A 25,983-nucleotide genomic window follows, 5' to 3' on the forward strand; every position below is an offset into this window, starting at 1 on the left:
CAGGTTTGTGTCTTGTGTGCTGTGTGTGTGTTTTATCTCTCTTCAGGTCCAAGTAAGCAGAGACTATATTAATGCAACTGGGTGCTGCTGGTACCTCTCCATCCAGAATGCATTTAGGATCAGTCATCCTCATTCCTTTCCCTCTCACCTCATCACTGGCTCTCTCCCTGCACCACATCTTTTCTTTTCTTTTGTTTCACTTCTCTTTAGTTTACACCACACAACATTACACATTCATACATCCACTCACCAACACCACTGATATACTGACTTACTATTTCATACATTTGATTAATATATTTTGATGCACTTTCTAAAACATAAATGTAAAAGATCAATTTTTCAGTACAAAAGTGTATTTCTCTTCATTTGTCATGGCCTAAGAGCCGGGTCATGACAGCAGGAGAAACTGAATGTAATCCTCTTGTCTTTAAAGGGTTAAAACAATGCCTCATCCATATCTCATCTCATTTTATTCATGCAAATACAATGCAGGAGAATGGAGTTTTGTATGTGGTGCTCACAGGTGCATCACTAGTTTCCCAGAAATGGTGTCCACAGACCTCACTGTCACTGATGATATGCTGTGGTGTATTTTCATTAAAAGTCATTGGTGTGCTTAAAGACAATATTAAGCTATGCAGATTGATTTTATAAGTTTATAAGCAATAAGGGCTAGTGTGATACAATTTGTATTGGTGTAGTTATAACCTCATGAACCATATTTAATCACAATATACGTATAGAGGCACGGTAGAAGAATCATAATCATACACTGGAGAAATTTGAGTGTGTTTGTATTACATGTCACTTTGCTTGGGTCTGCATTAAAGTCTTCACCTTTTAAAAATACTCTCCGGAGGAGATCAAGAAATAAGGGTGTAAAATGACTAGAATAACTTATAAAAAATAAAAGGCCAGAAGACAACTTGGCAATAATGGTGTAAAATGATTCCCAATACTTATATAAAAATTGGATATAATCAGGTAGAATTGAATATGCCAATACATATCCTCAAACAGCTCAAAACCTGTTTTGAAGAGTTTTGACCAACAACGAGTGACGGAGATAAAAGTAACATAATAATTGGTCAAAAATTAGGGAGGGTGGATGATAGGTGTGACCTAAGCCGACCCAAGGGAATAAAAACAATGCCCCAAAGAAAAAACCTTCGGAGCGATTTGGTTCGTTGTAAAAGTGCTGATTGCTCCCCTTTTTTGCCGGCATTAAAGAACACTTTGCTGCTTGGACCTCTGACTCCCTTTTTATTTTCAAAAGAGAGTTTTTCGCTCTGGTACATTTTTCTGCAACAATTTGATACAACAATGCAAACTGTTAACTTTGAGGTCTGTGTGTGTGTGTGTACAACCTGAAATGTAGGTAATGTGAGTGGGAGCGTACCTGTAGTCTCTTGTTTATCTGGGTCCGTTATTGTCGTCTTTTCTCTTCATTCCCCCATACATCAAAACCTAAAGACACAATATCATCTCTTATGTTTAATAGAACCAGTTTTATTCAAAAATACAAATACTTAGCAATCTATTAGTCAGTCACAACTACACATATTCTATTATTAACTGGATACATTTGTGTGTAGCTTCAAATTATATTTCAAAAACTTTATGCAACATTTCAACTCCAATAAAGAAGAGTCAAATGGTTCCAGCATACTAAGGTTCACTGTAACTTACCTGACATCAGGCTGCAGGAGTCTCTGAGACTGTCTGCATCTGCTTCTGTATTTATACTTAATATAGAAATCGAAAGCATTTAATAAACCTGAACAATCGGTTTCTGTTGACCATTTCTTATCTTGATTTGCTTTTGTAATCAGTAAGTTCCAGACTGCTGTGTACTCAACTCTTCCAACCATATAGTTTTAATGATAGGATTCTAAATTATTATTATTATCTGGCACATCTATGTGCCGCCTCTTATTGACGATATATGCAGATTTTATTTGTTTATGAAGGTAAAATCAATTTGTCTAAAAAATATAATTAAGATTAACAAAATATGGGGGTGAGTATATTTTTAAAACACAGAAGAACAATTGATTATCATCTAAACACAATAACTGTCATCAGCAATGTAAGTTATGTTGAGAACTTGGGGGTTAGTCTATCCAACTATATACCTGTGGAAAACTTCTGTAAACAATTAATTTATCAGAAATCTCTGAAGCATTTCTTTTTCACTTCCTTGTAGTTGACAAGGGAAACAAACAGGTGTTTTAGCATTGAACATTTTGTGTGACAAGCAGGTGTGTCTGGTTTCATGTTTGATACTCAACAGTGCAGTGAGTCATGTAAGGGGCCTGTATGAGCCACCCGTCTATATCTGAGTCTCACTACGGTCACAAAGGTGACTCACTTCACCAAATAGGGTAAATAACCAAAGTACATTTTCTGCATTAAACAACAGTGAAACTACAAGGAATGAGTAACGGCAAGCAGTGAGTTAGAGTAGAATAGAATAGAATAGAATAGGATAATGTTTAGTTACCAGAGGGACTCTGTGGCGCCTCCTGGAGCTCAAAGGTTCAAACTGGTTGAATAGGGGATAGTAACTCTCTGCCAGGATATTCCTTGCTTTCTTCCTTGTCCTTTCCATTAAACGTTAAATCAAGGACTTTGGGGTTTACCAACTATTCTGCTGGTCAGTAGAACAATCCAATTATATTCTTAGAACTATATTGAAGTGACCATACCAGATGGGAAAATTAAAAGTTAAAACACCCTCAACAATAGTTTTATACACTAGTTTTAACATTTATTATATTATATCAGTCTCTCTTCCTCATTTTTTCCTCATTAGAAATTTCACAAACACAAAAGTCATGTGCAGGTGATATTCATGGGTGATGGCCTGTGATGACATCACTGCAGTCATGTCAAGTCTAGATTTGTCTCACAAATTGCTTACAGTATCTTAAGTGTCTGACCAAGGAGAATGTTACAGCGGGTGTTATGGGGATAAAAATCTATGACTTGATATAAATGACAGGACAGATATGAAGCAGTTAATAAACTGCCTAAAATTTGGGAAATTTTCAGTTTTGTTAACTGCAGGTTTGAACGTGTGATTTGATTCACTGTGTCAAAAAAGATTAAATGTCATTATGCTGTCTGGAGTGAATCTTTTGTTCCAGTTTTCTTTTTTAAACACCACTATGTCCTTTTCATGATTGTATGAAGAGTTCTTAGAACACAACAGCTTTTGGGACGTGCATTTGCTGTTCTGCAAACGGACACAGATTTTTGGTGTAGCAACACAGAAAAAGTATCTTCTGCCTTGCTATTTGCAGCCATTACCAAAAAGCAAGAGGTGCATTACTACCAACCTCCAGACTGGAGTAGAGCCTGGAAAAACCAACAGAATAAGCATATAAATAAGGGTAAATGAAAGTTTATTAAATCAAGTACAATTTGAGGTTCTAGTATTTTAAGCTTAATTTATACTTCTGCATTGAGGTGTACCAAGGCTGGCTATAGGTGTTGACTGCTGTTCCAAGGCTGGCTACATGTGTTGACTCTGTTGCTTCCTGCAGCTAACATGTCTCTTCTAAAATATAACTATACGTTGAGCCTCCAGCAGCTACAGTGTGGAGATGCCACAAGAACTGTGATTGCTCAGCATGAGTTGCTTGTGCTTTCTCCTACAAGCTTCTGACACCTGAAGTGATTGTAGAGAGTAAAGACAATATAAAGCAAGCTGGAAAAAAGGCTCAGTTATCTTCTTCTTTTTCACTGTCTTCATCACAGTCAAAAAAGTAGTTTGGAAACATTAGTCTGCTCCATAGACTGTATCTGTTTGTGATATTAAATGTAATATCATTCAGTGTGCTCGAGTCATTTCTCTGAAGTTTGCTGTTCCTGGTCTTAGAATCACCTGATTCTGCTGCATATTGCTGGAAGATCTGCAGAGAACTCCTTTTCACTAAAATATCAGTGGTAATGCTTGTTGTTATTCAGACGAATACAGACACTGATTAACATTCAGGCCAGAGGCTGCCGACCTGTCAGTCTGGGTCGACTCACCTCAGTTCAGCTTGGACTTTGTCCTGATTATCACTTAAGTATCACTTTTGGGAGACTTTCTTCTTTTCCTCCACAACGTCCCAGAGGTTCTTGCTCACTTTATTACACTGCGTTTATTGAAGGGCCGGAGTTATTTAGCAGGTCTCTTAATGTAAATCATTCATTTTAGGGTGAAGACTTGGTTTAAAGTTAAGGTAAGTTTAGGGTTATGTTAAGGTTATTGTCAGGCATGTGGTGGTTAGGATTAAGGTTAGGATAAGTCTCCAGGAAATGAATTTAAGTTAATGTAATATCCCCTGAAGTGATGGAAAGATAACATGTCTGTGTGTGTGTGTGTGTGTGTGTGTGTATGTTTGAGTGAACATATAACTCAGCTGAGCTGGTTTTGCTTATCCTTGAATCACAGCAATAAAAAAAGACAAGCACACACACACAGAGTAGAGTCAAATGGTTCCAGCATACTAAAGTTCACTGTAACTTACCTGACATCAGGCTGCAGGAGTCTCTGAGACTGTCTGCATCTGCTTCTGTATTTATACTTGATAAAGAAATCGAAAGCATTTCATACACCTGAACAACCGGTTTCTGTTGACCATTTCTTATCTTGATTTGCTTTTGTAATCAGTAAGTTCCAGACTGGGGTGTACTCAACTCTTCCAACCATATAGTTTTGATGATAGGATTCTAAATTAGTATTATTATCTGGCACATCTATGTGCCGCCTCTTATTAATGATACATGCAGATTTTATTTGTTTATGAAAGTAAAATCCAGTTGTCCAAAAAATAAGATTAAGATTAACAAAATATGGGGGTGAATATATTTTTAAAACACAGAGGAACAATTGATTATCATCAAAACACAATAACTGTTATCAGCAATGTAAGTTATGTTGAGAACTTGGGGGTTAGTCTATCCAACTATATACCTGTGGAAAACTTCTGTAAACAATTAATTTATCAGAAATCTCTGAAGCATTTCTTCTTCACTTCCTTGTAGTTGACAAGGGAAACAAACAGGTGTTTTAGCATTGAACATTTTGTGTGACAAGCAGGTGTGTCTGGTTTTATGTTTGATACTCAACAGTGCAGTGAGTCATGTAAGGGGCCTGTATGAGCCACCCGTCTATATCTGAGTCTCACTACGGTCACAAAGGTGACTCACTTCACCAAATAGGGTAAATAACCAAAGTACATTTTCTGCATTAAACAACAGTGAAACTACAAGGAATGAGTAATGGCAAACAGTGAGTTAGAATAGAATAGAATAGAATAGAATAGAATAGAATAGAATAGAATAGAATAGGATAATGTTTAGTTACCAGAGGGACTCTATGGCGCCTCCTGGAACTCAAAGGCTCAAACTGGCTGAATAGGGGATAGTAACTCTCTGCCAGGATATTCCTTACTTTCTTCCTTGTCCTTTCCATTAAACGTTAAATCAAGGACTTTGGGGTTTACCAACTATTCTGCTGGTCATTAGAACAATCCAATTATATTCTTAGAACTATAATTGAAGTGACCGTACCAGATGGGAAAATGAAAAGTTAAAACACCCTCAACAATAGTTTTGTACACTAGTTTTAACATTTATTATATTATATCAGTCTCTCTTCCTCATTAAAAATTTCACAAACACAAAAGTCATGTGCAACTTTGTTCACATTCAAACTCCAATCAGTTAGTTAGTTAAAATAAAGGATTCTGAATATTTACTATTACACTGCAAACAAAAAAGAACAAATAATAGACACATAAACACATATTATGTTTTATTTTATTGTCTTTTGGCCAATTTTATACAGAGGCTTTTGATTTTAAATGTAAAGCAGTATGTTAAACATTACTCATGTTTTATGTGTGGAATTCATATTTACTGCTGGTGTTTTGAAAATCTCTTTAAGCCTGATGATGATGATGATGATGACGATGATGATGATGATGATGATGATGATGATGATGATGATGATGATGATGATGATTGTGACATTCACAAAACTGTTTTTATTTCTACAACATAAGGATGAAGTTTCCCTCATGACTCCTGTTCATTGAGCAGAACTGCAGCATTTATTTCTCTGTCTGTGTTGCATGTGTCCCACTGCATAGACTCATTTATGGTGGTGCTACTAAAAATATCAGTTGCCAGTTTATTACATCCACCTGGGTAAAATAAAAAAGTAATTGCTCCTCTGATGAAGGTTATAATGTTGAGTTTTTGTTGAAACTGTTTAGAGAGGTGATGATTTGTCTTAATGGTCATGTTGAGACTGCATTAGTGCTGATGTTGACTTGTATTGTCTTTAGAGGGGTTTCTACATTTTTGTCTACCTCATTGTTCTAAATGGAGAAGAAAACAATATTTGAAACACAAAAACTCAACATTATAACAGTCATAAAGGTGGATTTATTGCAGGACTGTTGAATTATCTGCATTAGTTTTAGCAGGTGTGTAAATTGTAGACAGCAGTATTTTTCTCACCTGAAAGAGTGAACAAGTTAACAGGATGTATAGTTAAAAAGTCAAAGAGAAGATCACATGTTTTCATTGGAGATATGGAGGCATAATGACTGTATGTGCAATCCAGCACAATATATGCAACATGCAGCACTGTTATAGACACTGTATAAAACAATGTGATGAGACAGGACTGACTGGAGAGACTCTGACATGCAGAATTAAATTATATACTATTGAAATTTTATATATATGTTGATTTTTTTAAGCACACAAGTTGCTTGTACTTACAGCCTGTTGCAAATAGTTAATTGGTAAATATTTGTTTATTTTAGGGCTGCAACTAATGCATTGTTTCATTATTGATTAATCTGTTAATTATTTTCTTGATTAATCATTTAGTTGTTTTGTCCATAAAATGTTAGAAAATGGTGAAAAATGTTGAAAAAAGTCCAAGTTGACGCCCACAAATGTCTTCTTTCATCTCATCCAACAGTCCATGATGGAGGTGATGGAGTTTCTTCTTCCTCAACATTTTTTTCAAATAACACACTAAAAACGTTGTTTAGTCATTGTTGTAGCGTTAATGTTACATCACCTGAAAAGCCAGAGAGCTGGCTGAAGGCAGCTCAGGAAGGTCTGCGTGTCAGAACCAGAGGAACTAATTACATTCCAGAGACTTCCTACAACTTATTTCAACAGTTCTGTTTTAATCAGACGACTAATTCAACACACACGTCAAATCAACAATAAATAAAATTTATATTAATTTATTTCCTTACATATTTTTTTATATTTATTGTTACAAAATGTATATTGATCAGACTTGGCTGTGAGGGTCGGTGAGTGATTCAGATTCAGATTCAGATCAACTTTATTGTCCCACATGGAGAAATTCATTTGGTCCAGTGCTCCAGACATAAAAGCACCAAAGAATCCACAATAAAAACAATAGATACCCAATAAGACCTCAACATAATCATAATAAAACACATCTGATCACACTGAGACACAATAAAATCAAATAAAAACAGTCAATCCAAAATCATTAAAATCACATTTGATATAAAAGTGTAAGTAATATGATAATGTTGGTGGGTCAGTGCTGCTCAGACATATTACTGTCTACACACCTGGTTGAGATTGAACACGTTAGTCAATAAGTGACAGAGACTGACAGGCAGAGAGGTGAAGGAGTCACTTAAACTGTCCCTCAGATTATTTGTCATGTTTTCATCTTGTTGGATCAAACACAGACAGGAGTTATTAATATATGAATAAGACTGTGCAGTTTCTGATTTCAGACACTCTTAATTTTCCATTTAGAAAGCTGCAATAGAGTGTAGACTCCACACAAGGTGGACTCGACTCTTGTGCCCTCAAGTGGTAGAAGACTGAACTTATCACTACTTCACTACTTCTCTCTTGTTCTCAATATTTGCTCTTTGAACTGTGATTCAGTGTTTCACTGTGTATTCATACAACAGATAGACTTTAATCCTCTTCAGATTTCATGAAGAACTTACTCCAGTGCCAAATTAACAGCATCTACTGGTGTCTAGTGGTTCTATTTGTTAAAGGACAAGTTCATCCAAAACTGCAGACAAACATTTTGTGATTAACCTCTTGTGATATGTGTAGTCATGGAGATAGTTTTGGTTTTATTTGTCCAGTGTTTGAGATGTCTGTCACCACACTAGTTCAATGGAGTTTCATTTGTGGTTCTCACAGCACTGAAAAGTTACATTAAATTAAAATCAACAGCAGTGTGTTTTCTAGAAAGTGTGACTGTTACTGTGGATAATCCACAGAACATATTGTAAAAAGATATCAGATTAGTTTAGTAGAAAGTCTTTCCACTCAGAATTGTTGAGAATGTGTCCTGTGGATTGTCCAGAGTAAGTGGGGACATTGTTTTTAGAAAGACGTGATACTGTTGAAGTCTTTTAAATGTCACTTTTTAATGCACCTCCATTGTATTGGGATGGTGGCAGAAAACTCAGAGACAGATATCTCAAAAACTGTGAAGATAAAACCAAAAATAGAGAATAATCCTCCAAATACCTGTAAACCACTCTGTGAATCATATTTTATAACAATGTGTCCTAATTTTATACTATTTAAATCTAAACATGTTCTGAGTCTGTAGTGTTGATTAATAATTGATAACTGCTGTTGATAGACACTGTTGTCCCATAATGCAATGCACAATGGAAATAAAGGAGCTACTGACAGCTGGTAAAGAGTGACACCATTGTTGTCAGTAGTGCAGCAGCTTTGATTACAGCTTTAAAAACATAAAACTAAAGTCACACATTTGTAGAAGAAAACTTTATACCCAATATTTGTGAACTTATCAAATTTGAAATTGTCAATATTAATCTCAAGTTGTAGTTTGGTGTCAAATGTTGGAGATAAAGATATTTAGCCACATGATCTTTGTGCATACATATCACCATCACTTATCATTATACACATAACTATACTGTATGTCAACCTGTAAAAATGAAGAAAAAAAACACAGTGATAAAGCAAAACTTGTTTTATCTTGTTTAATTCATTGTGTCAGAAGTTGAACATGATCAACAGAGCAGAAGATGCCACATTATTCCCACAGTTGGCTTGTTTAGACAATATTTAAACATGAGCTAAAAGGTCAGTTACAACAACATAAAGGCTCTTATTCACTGACTTTTATCAAACACACATCAAAAGATCAAATGTTTTACATGTTCCTATTAGAAATGAAACTGTAAAAATATTAAAGAATAGTGATGACATGTTAGAAAACATCTGTTTCACATGGCCTTTGTTCTTAATCATCATCATCATCATCATCATCATCAACAACAGCATCAGCATCATTATATTTAGCTCATGTCATGTACATAGTTGTGTTACAAAGTGACTGAGGGAGAAAATGTTCTACTCATTAAAAAGTAAAATGCAAAAATCAAAAAATATGTTTTTAAAAGATAACTTGATTTGTTCAACACATAATATCTCAGAAAAAGTTAAACATCAACAACACATGAAAGGACGTCTCAGTATTTGTACATGAATCACAAAGTAATTTGCATCAACATGCAAACATTTCAACTGATGACAATTTATTTATTTTACTCTCCGAGAAAACATTAATAACTATTTTCATTGTATGTTTTGAAAGAAATGTTAAAGAATTAAATTATAAAAAATGTTAAAAGTAGCAAAACGTGTTACAAAACAGCATCTCATTATATGACCTTTGAATTACATACTGCAGGCCTACATCATCATCATCATCATCATCATCATCATCATCACATTTTTATTTAAAAGAATAAAATAAAGAAGAAAAAAATATGGTAAATGTTTAAAAGTCTGAGTAATTGTTTCTGTGCTTTCTGCCTCTTTGTTACATGTTCAGCTTCAGAAAGGCGCCAAAAGTCAGTTGTATCAATATTTGTTATTGATTGACTGATAGTAACCATTAGAAAGCCAACTGCAAACACTGAATGAACCATGCTGACATCTTCATCATCATCATCATCATTATCTTGCACACTGGTTACTATTGACATAGTCATATATCAATATGTAATTTATTTGTAATGATCACAAACCAAAAAATAAAGATAAAAACATAACAAAACATTTTTATTTTTTTTTACAGGATCTTTGTTGTACATCATTTTCTTTGTCATTTTCATTGTCAACATCATTATCATGAACACCAGTCATTAATCATGAGAGAAGAAAACAAAATGTCTGTAATCCTCAAAAATTAAAAACACAAAACAAAAAAGTAAAATAAGCAGTACTGAAAAAGTTGATAACTATAACTATTTCTAGCTTTTCAACTTCTCAGCAACTTGTTCAACTCATCATTTGTCATTCATCATGTTCACCAGACCAAAGGATGCCACAGTATTCACTGTCAGCAGCTGCTTTAGTCTGAATTTGAGTTTGAACCACAAAGTCAGTTACATAAAAAAACAACAAACATTAAAATTAAAACATGAAAAACAAAACAAATATATTTGGAAAGTTTTTCATTACACTGAATTAGACTGAAGACTTATAATGGTTCAGCCAAGCTGATAATTTTTTGAATGGTATTGATTTTGAATTTAACTCATTGAATGTGACTGATCTGATCCGGTGAATGTTCCTGGGTCTTAGTTTGTTTAAAGACATTTGTACGTTGTTCACTTTATGTTGAAGGCATCTTTTAACCCCTTCAGTGCTTGTTCCTTTGTGATTCCCCTCCAGGCCTCTGGAACATCAGCTTGCTTCGCCTCGTAATATTGAGCAAATTTCTCATTGTATTTTACCAGTACAAACTTCCAGTAGTCAGATGCCTCTATGCTGGGATCTGTAGGAATGCGCCAGTCTGGATAGTACTTGGTGTAGTCTTTGTAAGGATGAAACTCCCCTTTAGTGACTGTGTTTCTGAATGTAGCTTCACTTTGCACAGCAGTTGTACACAGTGTTGCATCCAGCTTCTGAGTCACTACATAACTGTATCCACCAAGACCTTGTGGTCGATGAACAGCTGCATGATGCTGTTTGTGATCTTTGCCTCCAGCTTCACAGGGAACTTTACAAAATGGACATTGGTTTCCACAACCAAACACTCGCTTGAAAAGCTCATCCTGCGGTTTGATTGGAAGTTTGTTCAATGTCTCAGTGATGTTTTCAGACTTTGAGAATTCCTGCTGAAGCTGTTTGTTCAAGTCTTTTATTGACATTTTGAGGCTGTTGATAAATGGATGACATGTGCTTTGGATTTGAAACAAGGCGGTTTCTTCATTCTCCTCTGAAATTGAGATGTCTTTAATCAAATACTTCCGCATGTTGCTGATGAGCTTTGTGATGCTTTCATTGTTGTCTGGCAGTTGAACACCATTTGGTCCTTTTGTGGCCTGCTCTAAGGCTGCTGTGATTTTGTCAACTATCACCTTCAGATTCTCTTGTTTGAGTTTGCATAAAGTTTTGTTCTTTGACATTTGTTGCTGGATTTGCTGAAATATCCAATCCTTCACATATATTTCATACTTACAAATGTACTTGACCAAACTGTCAAAGTCATCCTTTTGCAGCAACTCTTCCTGAATGTTGTACTGGAAAAAGGAGCGGGAACTGAACTCTGCTGAATGACAACTAGTCAAAATTTCATCCACAATGTTTATTCCCAGAGATCTGTTGATGTACTCTTCCACAGCAGGTTTGATACAAAACTGGACAAAAGTCTTTGCTTTGCGCTGACAATCATCTCTGTCTTTGTATAAATCAAGAAAATCTGACAAGTACTGAGTCTTCTTATTCAGCAGCTGAATTTGAGGATCATTATCTGACAAGAATTTTTGGTGCATTTTGAGGAATTCCCTTGAGGCAATGCCACAAATGTGAAGTTTCAGGTCAAACTCAAACTGTGTATTTATTTTGTGACACTTGTAGCTTTGTTGAAGGGATTCATCAATTTTCTTCAGAAGATCCCTTGTAAAAGAGTCGTGGTAATCTACGTTTGTCTTTGCTTTATCAAGCACAAACCGTGTGCAAGACTCAATGACACTGTCAGCAAATTTCTGCAGATCTCCTAGTCCCCAAAGCAGACATCCAGCCTTCTTCACCCAGGAGTCTGTATGTTCACGTCTGGCTTTAAATCGATCCTTACCAATGTCCTTTAGGTCTGTAATGTTTTGGAATTTCTCATTAACATTCTGATTTGAGAAATTTCCTCTCAACTGTTTCAGGACACATGCTGCGATATCTTGCTCTTTCAGGCCAGACACATTTTTAGTGGCTTCAGTCCACATCGTTTCAAACTTCTGTGTCAGCTGTTCATCAGACAGTTTATCAGAGTTTTTACAGGCACTCAGGAGCTTCATGACCTCGTCTTCAACCCCGCCTCTGTATTTTTTCTGTATGTCTTGAACTTTTTTTAAACTTATTTTCAGCTCAAGTGTACAGTCCAATTTATTGTTCACTGAATGTTCGATTTCCTTTGCAACACTACTGATGCTGTTGAAAAAGTCAGTTTTGTGTTTTTCTATCAGATTTACATTCTGGTCTTTCTTTTTGTAGTAGTTTGTAAGTTTCTCCTTCATTTTTCTTTCTTCAGTTGCTATTTTTTCTGACATCTGTGATTTTTTTGATTCAACCAATTTGCTCCAAATTCGAATATCAGCTTCATTGTCAGAATTTAAGATTTCCATCTCTGCTTCTGTTTGCCAGGAGAGGATTTCTTTTCTGAACTGCCATTCCCATTGACTGAATTCTTTGCAAAGGTTGTCATAGGCCTGAGCCACAAGAGTGTTTCTGAAACTAAAGATGAAGTTCTCATATTTCACTGATCTCCAGAGACTTTTTATCCATTCTAGAAACTCTGGGATCTGTGAGACGTCATTGCTTCGGTCTGTTTTCACTGCTGCCAAAAGATTTTTCTTTAAATCTGCTACAGCTTCACTGTAACCTGTGTTCACTGGTGCCATCGGAGGGGTTCCATGCCAGAGTCCTGGGATGTTCCAGTGGTTTTTGTCTATGTCATAGTCCAGCACATCTGTGAATGCTGTAATAGAAGGCTTCTTTTCCATTTCAGCTGCGATTTGTGTCATTTTATTGAGCTGGTCCAAGAGCTTCTTTCTGTCTGTTCTGGTATTTTCATGAGCTGAAACTCCAGAAACATTTTGATGCACAAAATGGCAAACTGGCTTTTTACCAATTTCTTTCATTCTCAGGAAAGCGTGAGCTGCAATTTGCAGGATGTCTTTCATTTCTGTTGAGTTCTCCATGGCGAGATTGATGATGGTGACATCACTTAAACCAATCACAAAGGTTGCCATCTGGTTGTCATGCACATAACTTTCATCTAGTTCTGCCAAATCAGGAGATTTTAGACCCTCTGTGTCAATGAGAACTATATATTCATAATTCAACTCATGTTTCATGTCCTCTCCAACTTTGAGGAAAAGCATATAAGCTCCTCTTGTGCATCTGCCGCTGCTGACAGGAAACTGCACACCAAACATGGTGTTGAGGAGTGTTGACTTTCCTGTACTTTGAACACCCAGCACAGTCAGTACTAACAGTCTGCTCTTCCCTCCAACCTTCTTGTGAAGCTCCGTCAGCACATCTGTCACCCATCTCTCTGGGATGTTGGAAGCATCTCCATCCAAGAGCTCTAAAGGATATCCATCCAACAGCATTTCAGCTGCCAAACCAGGGAGACGAGATATTTCATCAGCAGTGTTTCTTGAGCCAGAAATTGAGAACTCATAGATGAGTCCCATCTCTCTCATGTAATGCTCTACTCCTAAAGAGCTCTCCATCAAAGCCTGATCCAACTCTGCAATGAGATTTTTATCTTTCTTCTTGCATTGCTCTTTGAATTTGTTGCGCAGCTCAGACAGTTTCCTCCGTGAATGTGTGTTAAACTTGAGTTTCATCCACTTAAGGAAAAAATCTCTTTCTTCTTTGTCACTTGTGGATAAAGTTTTAATGAAACTCTTCATTCCTTTGGACAGTTTTTGTTTGCTTTGCTCCTCCCTAATCTTTTGTTTTTCTTCCTGTAGCTGGGATTTATTCTGTTCAAGGTCTGAGTCGCCAGATTTCAATCTACACTCCTCCTTCTCTAACTGCGATAATCTTTTCCACTTATCTCCCTGCAAAGGAAGCTGTTCTTTCTTGTAGTCTGGTATACTTCGCCCCTCAATGTCAACCATGATCTCCTCAACTGCTTTCTTTTGTTTGTTACTTGTGTTTTCATCCACAGACAGACCAAATTTAACAGCTTTGTCAAGCATATTTTCAATGATAACTGTGTTTGTTCCATTTGTCAGTGATTCCTTGATGGAGTCACAAAGTGTCTCTGAAAACTCTGCAACATTTACCTTTGGGTCTTTGATTTTCACGCTGCTTTTTGGTAGCTTTAACTCTTCCAGTGTTGTCTGGACAGACATCATGTCCTCTCTAGAGTTGTCCTTGCGATTAACAACAAAGAAGAGTTTGGATTTCACATCTTGAAGAGAAGTCAGAATCTTGTGCTCATTTTCTTCAACTTTGTCCAGGAACACAAAGGTCGCAGTTGACACTTGATAAAGAAACTTGAATTGTGCGAGTGACTCACAAATGTCTCCTCTCAAATTGGCAAAGGCAACTGGTCCTGGAAATATGTCAAGATCTTTTTTGCCACAGGGAAGGTACCAGCAAACCTCGACCAAACCATTGGCAATTTCTCTTTTAAGTGTTCCTCCTTTCATATCTCTGTGTATGAAGATGTTGTGATTCTGCTGGCCACAACTGAGAACGTGATTCAACATCTGTGACTTGGACAAACTACAGTTTTTCAGCCTCACAAAGGTAAAGAATGGTATATTTGCTTGGACAATGTTGTTTTCAACAAATCCTCTTGATTCAGACAAATCATGTGGACACCACTCTTTGACGATGTCTCTCAGAGCCCACAGCATCAGGGAACACTGACTGTTATCACCATGAGGCAACAGCAGTGGGACAGAAAACTGGCACATTGACATCTTGAGGGCCATTTCCTGTTGCAAGAAGCTGTCAGCACAAAGAAAGAGTGCGACTATGAGGTCGAGAGGGTTAACCTTGTTGTCTGCAGAGTCACCTGCAGTGAACAGGCCAAAGTCAAACAGATCATTGTTTTTTTCCTCCTTCTTATTGTCAGCATCATTGTTTGATAATTGTGTACAGTTTCTGCATTCTGCATTGATTTGAAAGAGTTTCCTGAGAAAGCACTGTGGTATTTCCTCCAGTGATTCAACAGTTTCATCATAAATACTGTTTTTGTTGATTTCCAAAAGAGACCGAAGAGTGAGCTTGTTGGGATAAAATTTCCTCAGTCCAAGTGAGTTGAAAAAGACTGAAAGAGAAACAAATTAACAGAAAAATTAATAACCCTCTATGACTTTATATGTAATATAAATCTGTTTACTGTCACATTGTGGGGACTTGCCTCCATTTTGGGGACAAAAATCAAGTCCCCACTACCTAAATCAATAAATTTTAAGATGAAAACTTGATGTAAACAAGGGTGTCTTATAACCAAGGCTAGACCCAAACGCACGACTCACAGTCAGTCTTTACTTAGGCAGGTTTAGTACACAGACAGGCAGTTAGAGAAGCCATCAAGACACAAAGGGCTAGGTGAAGGCAGAGTCAAAAAACAGATCCGGGGTCAAAAAACACTAGAAGACTGTAATTGGAAAAATAATGCTGGAACGCTTGCAACAATGGCTAATACGAACTGGCACAGGGAGCAGGGATCACACAGACTAAATACACAAGGGGAGTGAGGATAATAAGACCCAGGCGGATGACATTAGGGGATAATGACGAAGACAGGAGCGGGAAACACACAAGGGCAGGAAGTGGATCTGAAACCAGAGGAGAGTTAGCTACCAAAATAAAACAGGAAATGCAGAACTAAATTGTAAAGAAAAACAGAACATAATTTAAAGATAGGATGAGCCATGACAGATGTAAGGTTAGGGTTAGGGCAAAGAAATTAATGTAAATGAATGTACGTGTGTGTGAGAGAGAGTGAGAGAGAAGCAGGTGCACACAGAGGGCCACATTTACTGCAGCTTTTGCACCTGTTTTTCAAGTGTAGATGTGACACATTTGGACCCAAACATATGTTGTATTTATCACAGTCATACCAAGCTGAAACTGCGGTTTTCAAGTTATTTGTGTGAATGTCTGAAGTGTGTTCCTCTCTCCTTATTGTATATACATTTCAGAGAAGACTGCGTAAATAATAGGAGACATGTTCACAGAGGTTGATTATGTATTCTGCTGGATTTAAGGTCATGTAATATGCAACTATCAGTTTTGTGGGGAAATTCTGGCCTCTGAAGGCCAGTGCAAACACAACACAAATATTTAATTAAACATAGACCTGTATATCTAAAAAGTGATAATCACAAACAAAAATTAAGCAATTAGGCTTTTATTAATGAACACAATATGATTAATAGTTTTTTGTTCATTAAGCTTGAAGTTGACCATCAAGGAACTGTAAAATCTTTCCTTTTGTTGAGACATTTAGGCTCAAGTGTGTGTTTGTCTGAATTTATCTCAGTATTAACATCTATATCAACACTGTCTTCACCTCCACCTGCTTCACTGTGAACTGATGCTGCTCAGTCTTTCTCTCTCTCTCCACCTGTTGAGGTGACCTTGAGGTGTTTATTTTTTGCGACTTTGATTGGTCTCATTACTTCATCTCCTTTTTGAATCCCATTAACATGTTTATTTCATCCCCATGTATTAATAATTAGATTATGCTAAAGATAAAGTTAATAATTGATAAAGCAAATGGCAAGTAAACTGAAAATAATTTGTTTCTTTTATTACACAAGTTGAACGTTTCTCTACACAATACACAAACATTGAAACTTTTTTGTAGGTGTTTAGGTCCAGACGGCATTCTGCCTCTTTTGCTCCAGAGCCAGAACGCTTCACATATCAAAATCTTGTCTGCTTTCCTTCAGATTCTGCATTCGTATGCTGATATCCGTTTATAGAGATTCAGAGTTTGCTTACCTGGTTGCTGCTTGTGAAGAAAAACATCACCAAATTCCTGAGCAATGATCTGGAATGAGTAGAGAATAAATGTTTTATAACTGAACACAATCTGCTTTATGTAAATTCAGGCTGTATCAAAGACAACTAACTGTGCTCTCCACCTGTGGTGTGAGGAACTTCTGTATCCTACAGGAGAGGAAAGGTTCTTTCAGTATGCTGCTGACTGAGGGCCTCTCTGTGGGGTCGTGTTTCAACAGCTGTGCCAAGAGAGAACGCAGTTCTTGGGAGTAGTGATCAGACACAGGAGGGTAGAGGCCACGGACGATCTTCAGTTCTAGATCTTTCTTATTGTCAGCATTAAACTGAGAGGAAACACATTTAGTACACAGTTATAACCACTGCAGAGAAAATGAAGACAGGAAAGATGACCCATTCTTGTTTGTCAACTATTAGACATACAGAGAAGAAATCTAAATGTATGTGAGAGATCATTGCAGTGTTGTGTAAGATACATTAAATCTACATGAATTAGTAAACAGCTCACACACAGAATACTTACTGCAGGCTTAAGAGTGCACATTTCATTCAGGACACAGCCGAGGGACCAAATATCACTGCAGAGGAGAGAAAGTCAGAGGAGAGAACAAACAAATAGACAAACTGGGATCAGTTCTGAGGGTAGATTTACATTTATTCAATAACAGTGGCTTCCAAACATATCAGACTTTATCAGTTATTCAGCAATAAAGTCCTAGACTTATTTCAATTTTTGTCCCTGAGTGTCTGCTTAATTTACTTCAGTTAACTAAATCAGGATCAGGTTACATTCATACTTAAAATAGTTTAAGAGGAAATCAATACTACAGTAGCTTCCTGTTGTAGATATAAACAAGCAGGTTCGCTCAGTAAAGAGGAGACATGATACCTTCACATCTCCCAGAATCCTTCACTTAATCCTGCATGACTCACAGTCAGTTCAGTGAGAGAGAACTTGTCCACTGGATTACTATTAAATGTTAATTTACACAACAAACGAGACAAACACAACGTAGAGCATCAAGTTAGTACCTTTTGTTGTCATATGGTTTCTTTTTGCAGATCTCTGGTGAAAGGTAAAGTGGTGTTCCTGCGAATGTTGTTGCCAGTTCTTTAGTGCTGGAAATAAGAATAGAATAGAAAGCAGACTGTATTATGCTTTACTATTTCCATTTTAATCTTGGCTTTATAGAGATCTACAGATTCATTCAGATGACATTTTAAATACCTGTTCAGCACCCTTGAAACTCCAAAGTCCCCAAGCTGTACAGTCCCATCTTTTGTCAAAAATATGTTCTATGCAGACATCATGAAAAGACATGTAATGTCATTATCATGAGTTTATACAATACAAATAAAAAATGCATCATCACTGAGGCAAGATCATGTGGTGCATGAAGCAATACCTGTGGTTTAATGTCCCTGTGGAGGATTTTTCTATCATGGATGTACTTTAGTGCCAGACAAATCTGCACAAACCAGTCCAGGATCTAAGAAAGGCAGAGGAACGTAAAGATACACTTAAGAGTATCAACTTTCACTATATACATCATTTGTAATTCTAATGACAGAAAAAGCCCCAAAAAATAATATAAAAACATTAAAAAGAGTCTAAATATATTTTAAGGAAGAGTACAGTGAAGTGGAATAGTGAGTGTTATATGATGAATTCTATCCACATGAGAACCAGTTGATCTTTGTTTTTCTTGCAACCCCCAAGAGAGCCCAAAGAAGGTCTGGGCTCAATCAACAATAACCCCTGTTGGGCTTCAAACCATGAGGTCACACAAAGAAGGCCTACATGTACCCGCTGAGGCCTGACCATGAAGTGCTTTTTTCCTTTGTTCTCCCTGAGACAAAGGAACAGCACAAAAAACGCTGCTCACAAACAATGGGAGTCTATTGCAAACTCCATTTCTAGTGATGCTTTGCAAATTTCACACCTTGACAGGAAACATGCAACATACAGTCTCTCATTGGCAGAGACGCCCCTGCACAGCGGAGTCATGACATCACCGCCCCTTTAAAATCAGAGAACGCCCTGAAAAATACGCAATCCGTGTTGAACTGAACTTGGGGGAACTCCTGTACCCCCTGTGAGTCAGCTTGACTAACGGAGGCAACACCGTGCGCGTGTTTTCCCCTCACCGAAGTCTTTCCCCTCGCAGGACGAGACGAGACGAGACTTTGCCTGTGTTCACCCAAACACCATCCCTGGATCCCAGAGAGACCGCAGCTGCAACCAGCGCTCTCAATTTCCCTCCAGAAGAAAGAAACAGAGATCCTTCAGGATGACGCGGAACTTCTCTGCCCTGCTCTTTTTCCACTGAGTCGACTGCTGTTTTCCTCTGCCACGCCGCCGAGGACCAGCTTGCCGTGAGATTTGCCGACACCGCGCTCCTACCCGTCCCACGCACTCCTACCCGTCCCAACACCCCTAACCTCAACAGACATAGATGTATATTCAACTTCATCTGGAAGTGCCCTCAGGTAAACTGAGAACCCTTCCTTCACATTAAAGTGTCAGTTTTGACTCCTCACAGAACCATCTCCTCAACCCAAACTCTCTATAAACTGTGTGGGACAATCCCAAGTGGAATTTATGACACCAATGCTCCTACATGCTTTATCAACCCCAGTTTCAGAGGATACCAGATTAAAGGACCTTTCCTTGGACAAATACAGAGAGACTGTTTATCATAGTGAAACCTCATCAATTCGTTTGATGAGTTTGGACAACTCTATCTGCATTTTATGATTTCTTTTCACCTTCTAATGTTATACATACACACACACCCACATTCTAAAGCACATCCTCCCCTGTTGCCTTCACCCTGCTGTGACTCCAAATAATAGTCCAGACTAGTCGTAAATTCAGTTAAGCCCAGTTGAATTTATGTGTTCCCTAAAGCCAGAAGTTTGATTCAATGTTCCCTAAGTATATAACCATCTTGTAATCTATATATTACTGGTCACAAAGTCATTCCTGTCAAACCAGTCCAACTCTGATCTTTCTATGATAAAGCATATCCAATATGGAAATACCTAGTTTTAACTGTTACATAGTAATGGATCCATAGTGCCATCCAGTGGACAACTTTCATTAAGGCTGACTGTTGAAGTAAGACCTATATATAGACCATATATTATATATGATGTTTTCTTATTGTGATATATTAAATTATCATTATACTCTATATAACTTAGTAGGAATATCATACATATGAAGGATTACTTTGATAAGCAAAGAATTAACACTACTATCACGTGATCTTCTAAGTTAACTTTCTCTTTTTCTTTAAGCTATGTGCAGTATTGTTACTTCAATAAAACAAATTTCATGTTGAAATTCTTTCACACTTTTTATTTTGAAGTATAGTTTCATTCGGCTTGCAAGATTATTTTCGAGTTATTTAGTAAGAAAGTCAGTCGGTCAGAGACTTCAATTAAAACGACCTGCTCTCTACGGATCAAGACCTCTTCAAGAATGTGTATCAGAAACAACCACTAAGACCAGCCTTTATCCTTCTTTGACATCACTGTTCCTTAAAGGCTCCTGCAATGCTCACGAGCAGAAACTCCGCTGGGAAACCTGCAGCAGAACAGCTGATTTTCCGACCTGACGATATGGACAACAGCTGAGCCCGCTGAGACATTTGAGAACAACACTACGCAAAGTAGGCTGAACAACGTTACTCCATCTACCTCATGATTAAGAGTTGCTGTCGTTTAAATTGACTCTCTGTTTAATTCTTTGGAGAAGTCGGTCAGTTAAATTACCTCTACCTTAGTTAATTCTGTTAATTACGCTATTGTAAACAATTCACCATCACTCATTCATAACTTCTAACATGCCATTTTGAACATTTATCCTGGTTGATTATTTTTTATCTGTTTGCATTGACATTTCATTTATTAACTGTTCATCAGTTAGTTCAATAAATATATCTTTATTAGCATGTTGTTGTCTGTGACTTCAATCTGAGCAGAGAATTAGATCACTGTATTGTAACACACTACATCAGACGTGAGACTGATAAAGTTATTTCTGTGTTTCTTCCCGACACAGTTAAATTAGACTAATAATGGGAAGTGGTGCCACTTTTCAAACGAGGATTTTGTGTTAACAAAGGTGATGTTCCTACAACAGGTTTATCCTAAACATTCATGATTGTCTTGAAGAGTCAGTAGCTTACTTGATCTTCTGAGAAAGGTTCTCCTTTCTGAGAGTTGATCTTCTCTAAGAGGTCTCCTCCCTCACAGTAGTCCATCACAATACACAGACAGTCCTCCTCTAAAAAGATTTTATACAGCATAAGGAACATGCATGAAAATGTGTATACATCAGGATATCATTGCAGTAGATGATCTGAGATTCTTTGAGGTTACAGCTAAGATCATTTATACCTTCAAAAGACTCTTTATACTGGACAATGTTGGGATGACTCATCTCAGCGAGGACTTCAACTTCTTTTTGAGCTTTCTGCCTTTCTTCAGGTGACATCTGTCAAAGTGAGAGGGACAGATAATGTGAAAGAGCAACGTAGTAAAGAGGAGCTCAAATCAACACTGATACTATGGAATATTATACAAAGGGTTCTTACTCTAGATATGCCAATCTCCTTGATGACATATTGGTGTCCATCCTCTTTGGATTTGACAAGGATGGCTTTTCCAAATCCACCTTTCCCAATTTCCTTCACCTTTTCGTACTTCTCCATGTTAGTGGAATGACTGCCACCTCATGCTGGTTCTGCAGAGATGAAGGAGCATATTGTAAAGCTATGCTCGAGCTGATCAGGCTTTGATAACAAGAACTTAGGAGACTGTAAAAATGTAATTTAATACACTGCTGTTAACTTCAATCATTTGGACTGTGTGTCACCCTGTAACCTATCTATCTTTGGGTTGGCTAGAGTCACCAATGTCACAAAGATGGTTCACTTTAAACTGGCATAGATAACCACAGTCATGTTAGCACATGAAAAAGCAAGGCAAACGTCGTTTCCCTCACAACTAACTTTATTTGTTATAGCATAGCATGACAGTTTTTACAACACTTTCTGTCTAACTGGGCACTCACACCAAGAGATTCATGAGCAGCAGCAGGCACTCTGGTCAGTGGCTGCTCACTGCTAGTCCTCTAGCAGTTGTCTCCAGGGGGCAGGTCGTTCAAACAGCTCTGCAGACATCAGTTTGGTTGTGGCCAATATAAAGTTTGTAGTAGAGCTGTTCAGCAGACCGGCCGTGAATTTGACAAGGATAATAAAATATAAAATTTTTCATGTTTCAGTTGTGTATTATTTAGTAAGAAAAATGTGACTAGACTATATTTCTGTCATTTAAAAAATAAAAATGCCATTTTACGTTAAAAATCACATTATTGGCCAAGTAGCCTATGGAATAAAGCATTATAGGCTAGTTATAGAATACATCTAGAACAATAATTGTACAAGTATCCTACTATTAATACAGTAGTAACAGATGTTTGCTAGGATGTTTAGTACAGCGGTTGCTGCGGGAAAAAAATCAAATCCCAATCTGCAATTGGTTGCTGCTTCAGCGGCGTCACTGCTAATTTGCATAAAGTTAAAGCTCTGCTCAACTTCAACTCGTCACTCTTGGTGCTGGCATCATGCTGCTCACTGCTGCCAAGGCCTCTGCCAGCTTTCGTTGAAAATTAATGACTGCCGGTTGCTTTTGTCACTTATGAATCTTGGGTGTGAGTGCATGGTGAGAGGGAGGGGGGAAGGCCATCACAGAATTACTAAATAGATCAGCTGCAGCAGCAGCACTGGCTGTGACACACTGCTCATGGAGGCAATTAAGGTTCCTGAAATAGCAAAATAAAATGATTTATTGATACAGGACTATTGTAGCCTGAATGGGGGATAAGCCAAAACATTGAAAACATGATGAACGGTAATTTGAGCTGAGTTTACTCACAGGAGCAAACAAGAGAGAATGGTGGGCGAGCGAGCTAGAGAGAGAATGAGAGAGAGGGACAAGAAAACTAAGTGAGTAAATAAGAGAAATAAAACATAATTTGCTGATAGTTTCACAGCAGTTTTGTTTTCAAAGAGGTAACAAAGAAACATCAAACACTCATCAGATTATTCACTGCAGAGACAGATACTCCAGAGTTTTAGGTCTCCTACTTCTGCAGGTCTCCTTCTTCATTCATTACATGCAAGTCCAACATTAGTCACACACTTAAGACTGTATAAAAGAAGTTGACATGGACACCATGACGTTGCCCATTGGTTTGCATTAGAGCTGGTTTTCTAGCCCAGAGTTGCTGCTTATGGTGAGAGCATTTTAACGGTGTACATGAGCACATTTTACTAGTATGTATGATAGCTTTTCAATAGTTAATATAAACTGTTTTCACAATACTATATGGGAGCATTTCAACTGTGTTCATGTGCACACTTTAGTAGTATGTGTGTGTTGGGACTACATGTGGACCACAGTTTACCACATGTTTCAAGACTCCAAGAAACCTGAGCCCTGGGGGTTCGCACCCAAAGTGTGAAGCTCCACCCATGGATCCAGGTTATCAAAACTAGAGATTCCTCTCTTATCTTTCTCTTTTCTCCACAAGCTGCAGCAGGAGCAGCTCTTTGCTCTCTTTCTCCTTCAGCTGGAGGAGCAGCTGCTTGGTCTTTCACACCTCCAACAGCTGCAGGAGCAGCTCTCTGCTCTCTTGTGTGGCCTGCTCACAGCAGACGCACACTTTCTTCTTTACGGCAGAAGACGCAAGAGCCTGCCTAAGACTCAGAAACTAAGTTTCCTTGTGCCAGCAGCTAACACACAAGTCTGCTGGCCAGTTTAACAAGTACAGGAGCTGCGAAATGGAGTTAGCTTGCCGCTAACTCTACACAAAGGAGTGACCTGGGCCCTCTGCACGACTGGAGTGCTCTCTCCCCAGCAACGCCTGCATCTTTCAGCTTCAGAGCCAAAGCCTTCTCAGCCTGACTCACCCATGGATTCACCGGCTACAAAGCAGAACGCCACAAAGCATCTCTTCCTTCATGGACTGGTAACAACTGGGCATAGCCTAGCAACACAGTGAAGCATAGTAGGGCTAAGCAAGAATGTTTAACTCAAACAATGTACTGTACGTGTATTGATTTGGTTAAAGTTATACATTGAACTGTTGTTGTGATGTCCTTGTTGCCTATAGTCAGGTTACTGCATAGCCACACCGCTAGGTTAATGTTAGCATGCTTAACACATGTTACATCCAGTAACTAGGCCTTGCATGCAACTAACCTCATTTTAACCTGGCACCTTTAGCATACACCAATTGGCCTTGAATAGAGAACCACACAGTTAAGAGGTTAAAACCTAGTTTGGCAAACTTTGGTTCAGGCAGCACATGTGGTTCAAGACACCACATGGTCTGGCCTTTTATCTCTGTAGTTCCCTTTATCAGCCAAATTGTCGGCATGCCATGTGCTCAGTCACCAGGTGACTGCAGCCATCTTGCTATTGTCTTCCCAACACACACACACACACACACTCTCACTTGTATATAGGTACACTTAGCTAGATTAGTATTGTGTGTTGCTTTTACCCTTTTGTTAAATAAATGCTCTTGGATATACCTGTTGTCTGTTTTAATGTTGCACAAGAATTTTGCCAACCTCTGCTCTGTAAAGAACTCCAAATCCTTCAACCTTAACTAGCTATTGATATGGTGATTTTGTTTATAGTTATTAAATTAATTATTAATCAAAGTCCCAAATTCATAGATTAGTACACTTTGAGACTGAATTGGCTATCTTTTTCCCTGAGTCCAGGGTGGTGCCCCATTATTATTAATTCTTATTAATAATTTTATTGATTTTAATAATTAACGATTATCTTTGATAATCGTTAATTATTGCCGATAGCCAAACTTGTAGCCACGGCCCAACATGTGAAAGCTTTTCAGTAGTTTTAATGAGAGTGTTTCAGTCTTGTATGTAAACACATTTGTGTATGTGTGTGTGGTTTTCAGTATAGTATGTGAATGAGTTTGGTTTCATATATGTATGTGACAGGAAAAGTACATGTTTATCCACGGTAATTCTGAATAATGTTCCTAACAACCACTCATACCTCACAGCTTGAAAATGTCTGGTATAGTGTAAACTTTGATTTAGGCCTACTGTTCCTTTTTATTCAGATTTCAAACTTTTGTTTGAATGTGGGGAAAAGTTAAATATTTGAACTGTACTCATATCAAAAATTCAGCTTAACCTATAGTAAACTAATCTCTATATAAAGCAAGGAATCTCTGTCTGTCTGTCTGTATGTAAGTATGTATGCATGAATGGGGGTTTGTCTAGTTCATACCTGGCCGGTGGATTGCTGGGGAAACGGGTAAGTACAATGTTAATGTGTAAAGTTGTTTAGAAGAGTGGTTCTCGGGAGATATATAAAAAAAACCCTCAAAAATTACGTAGATTTGCTTCTTCCTCTGTCCATAAAATCAACAAGCTTAAATACGGACAGCGCCATTCTGTCATTGCAACCCACATTATGGTCATAAATGGGATTACATCCATAGTCTTAATGACTTGAAAACATTTAAGAGACTTAAGCTCTACCATTGAACTGTACACTGTGAACGAAACTTGGCATGTACGTTCAAGACTAAAACGTAGACTAAAAATATATAAAAATACTACCTAAACAACGTTGCTTCTGCTTCTTCTGCACATAGATTCAACAAGCAGAAATACGGACTGCGCCACTCTGCTATTGCAACGTATACTGTGTTTCAGGCACGTTTTGAACGAGCACTACAGTTCATCTGATCAACTTCAGCTCAACTCAAAATTGTAGTCTCCATGTGAGGCATTTAGCAAACATAGGTAAATTGTAGAGTCTACCAATAGTCTACATGAGAGGCGTTTAGGGGAG

The 25,983-nt window shown here is 37.7% G+C and overlaps 1 protein-coding gene across 3 annotated transcripts in view; it reads right to left on the reverse strand.

Moving 5' to 3' along the window:
- Positions 1-9,035: 9,035 nt before the first annotated feature.
- LOC121903156 (serine/threonine-protein kinase Nek1-like) overlaps positions 9,036-25,983 on the reverse strand; it is a 31,187-nt gene continuing 14,239 nt past the window's right edge. The window contains exons 1-11 of one of the 3 annotated variants that reach the window (XM_042420036.1): positions 22,154-23,473; positions 21,675-21,823; positions 21,478-21,574; positions 21,267-21,364; positions 18,477-18,560; positions 18,299-18,366; positions 18,103-18,189; positions 17,594-17,648; positions 17,196-17,396; positions 17,053-17,101; positions 9,036-15,367 (exon numbers count right to left, since the gene is read on the reverse strand). In XM_042420036.1, coding sequence (XP_042275970.1) covers positions 10,689-15,367; positions 17,053-17,101; positions 17,196-17,396; positions 17,594-17,648; positions 18,103-18,189; positions 18,299-18,366; positions 18,477-18,560; positions 21,267-21,364; positions 21,478-21,574; positions 21,675-21,791 — 5,535 coding nt within the window. In that variant the 5' untranslated portion in view covers positions 21,792-21,823; positions 22,154-23,473 and the 3' untranslated portion in view covers positions 9,036-10,688. Of the gene's footprint in view, positions 17,102-17,195; positions 17,397-17,593; positions 17,649-18,102; positions 18,190-18,298; positions 18,367-18,476; positions 18,561-21,266; positions 21,365-21,477; positions 21,575-21,674; positions 21,824-22,153; positions 23,474-25,983 lie in introns of those variants that run through there. The other 2 variants (XM_042420035.1, XM_042420037.1) reach the window with 2 other exon arrangements.

Source organism: Thunnus maccoyii, chromosome 1 (genome assembly GCF_910596095.1).
Source record: "Thunnus maccoyii chromosome 1, fThuMac1.1, whole genome shotgun sequence".
Taxonomy (NCBI): Eukaryota; Metazoa; Chordata; class Actinopteri; order Scombriformes; family Scombridae; genus Thunnus; species Thunnus maccoyii.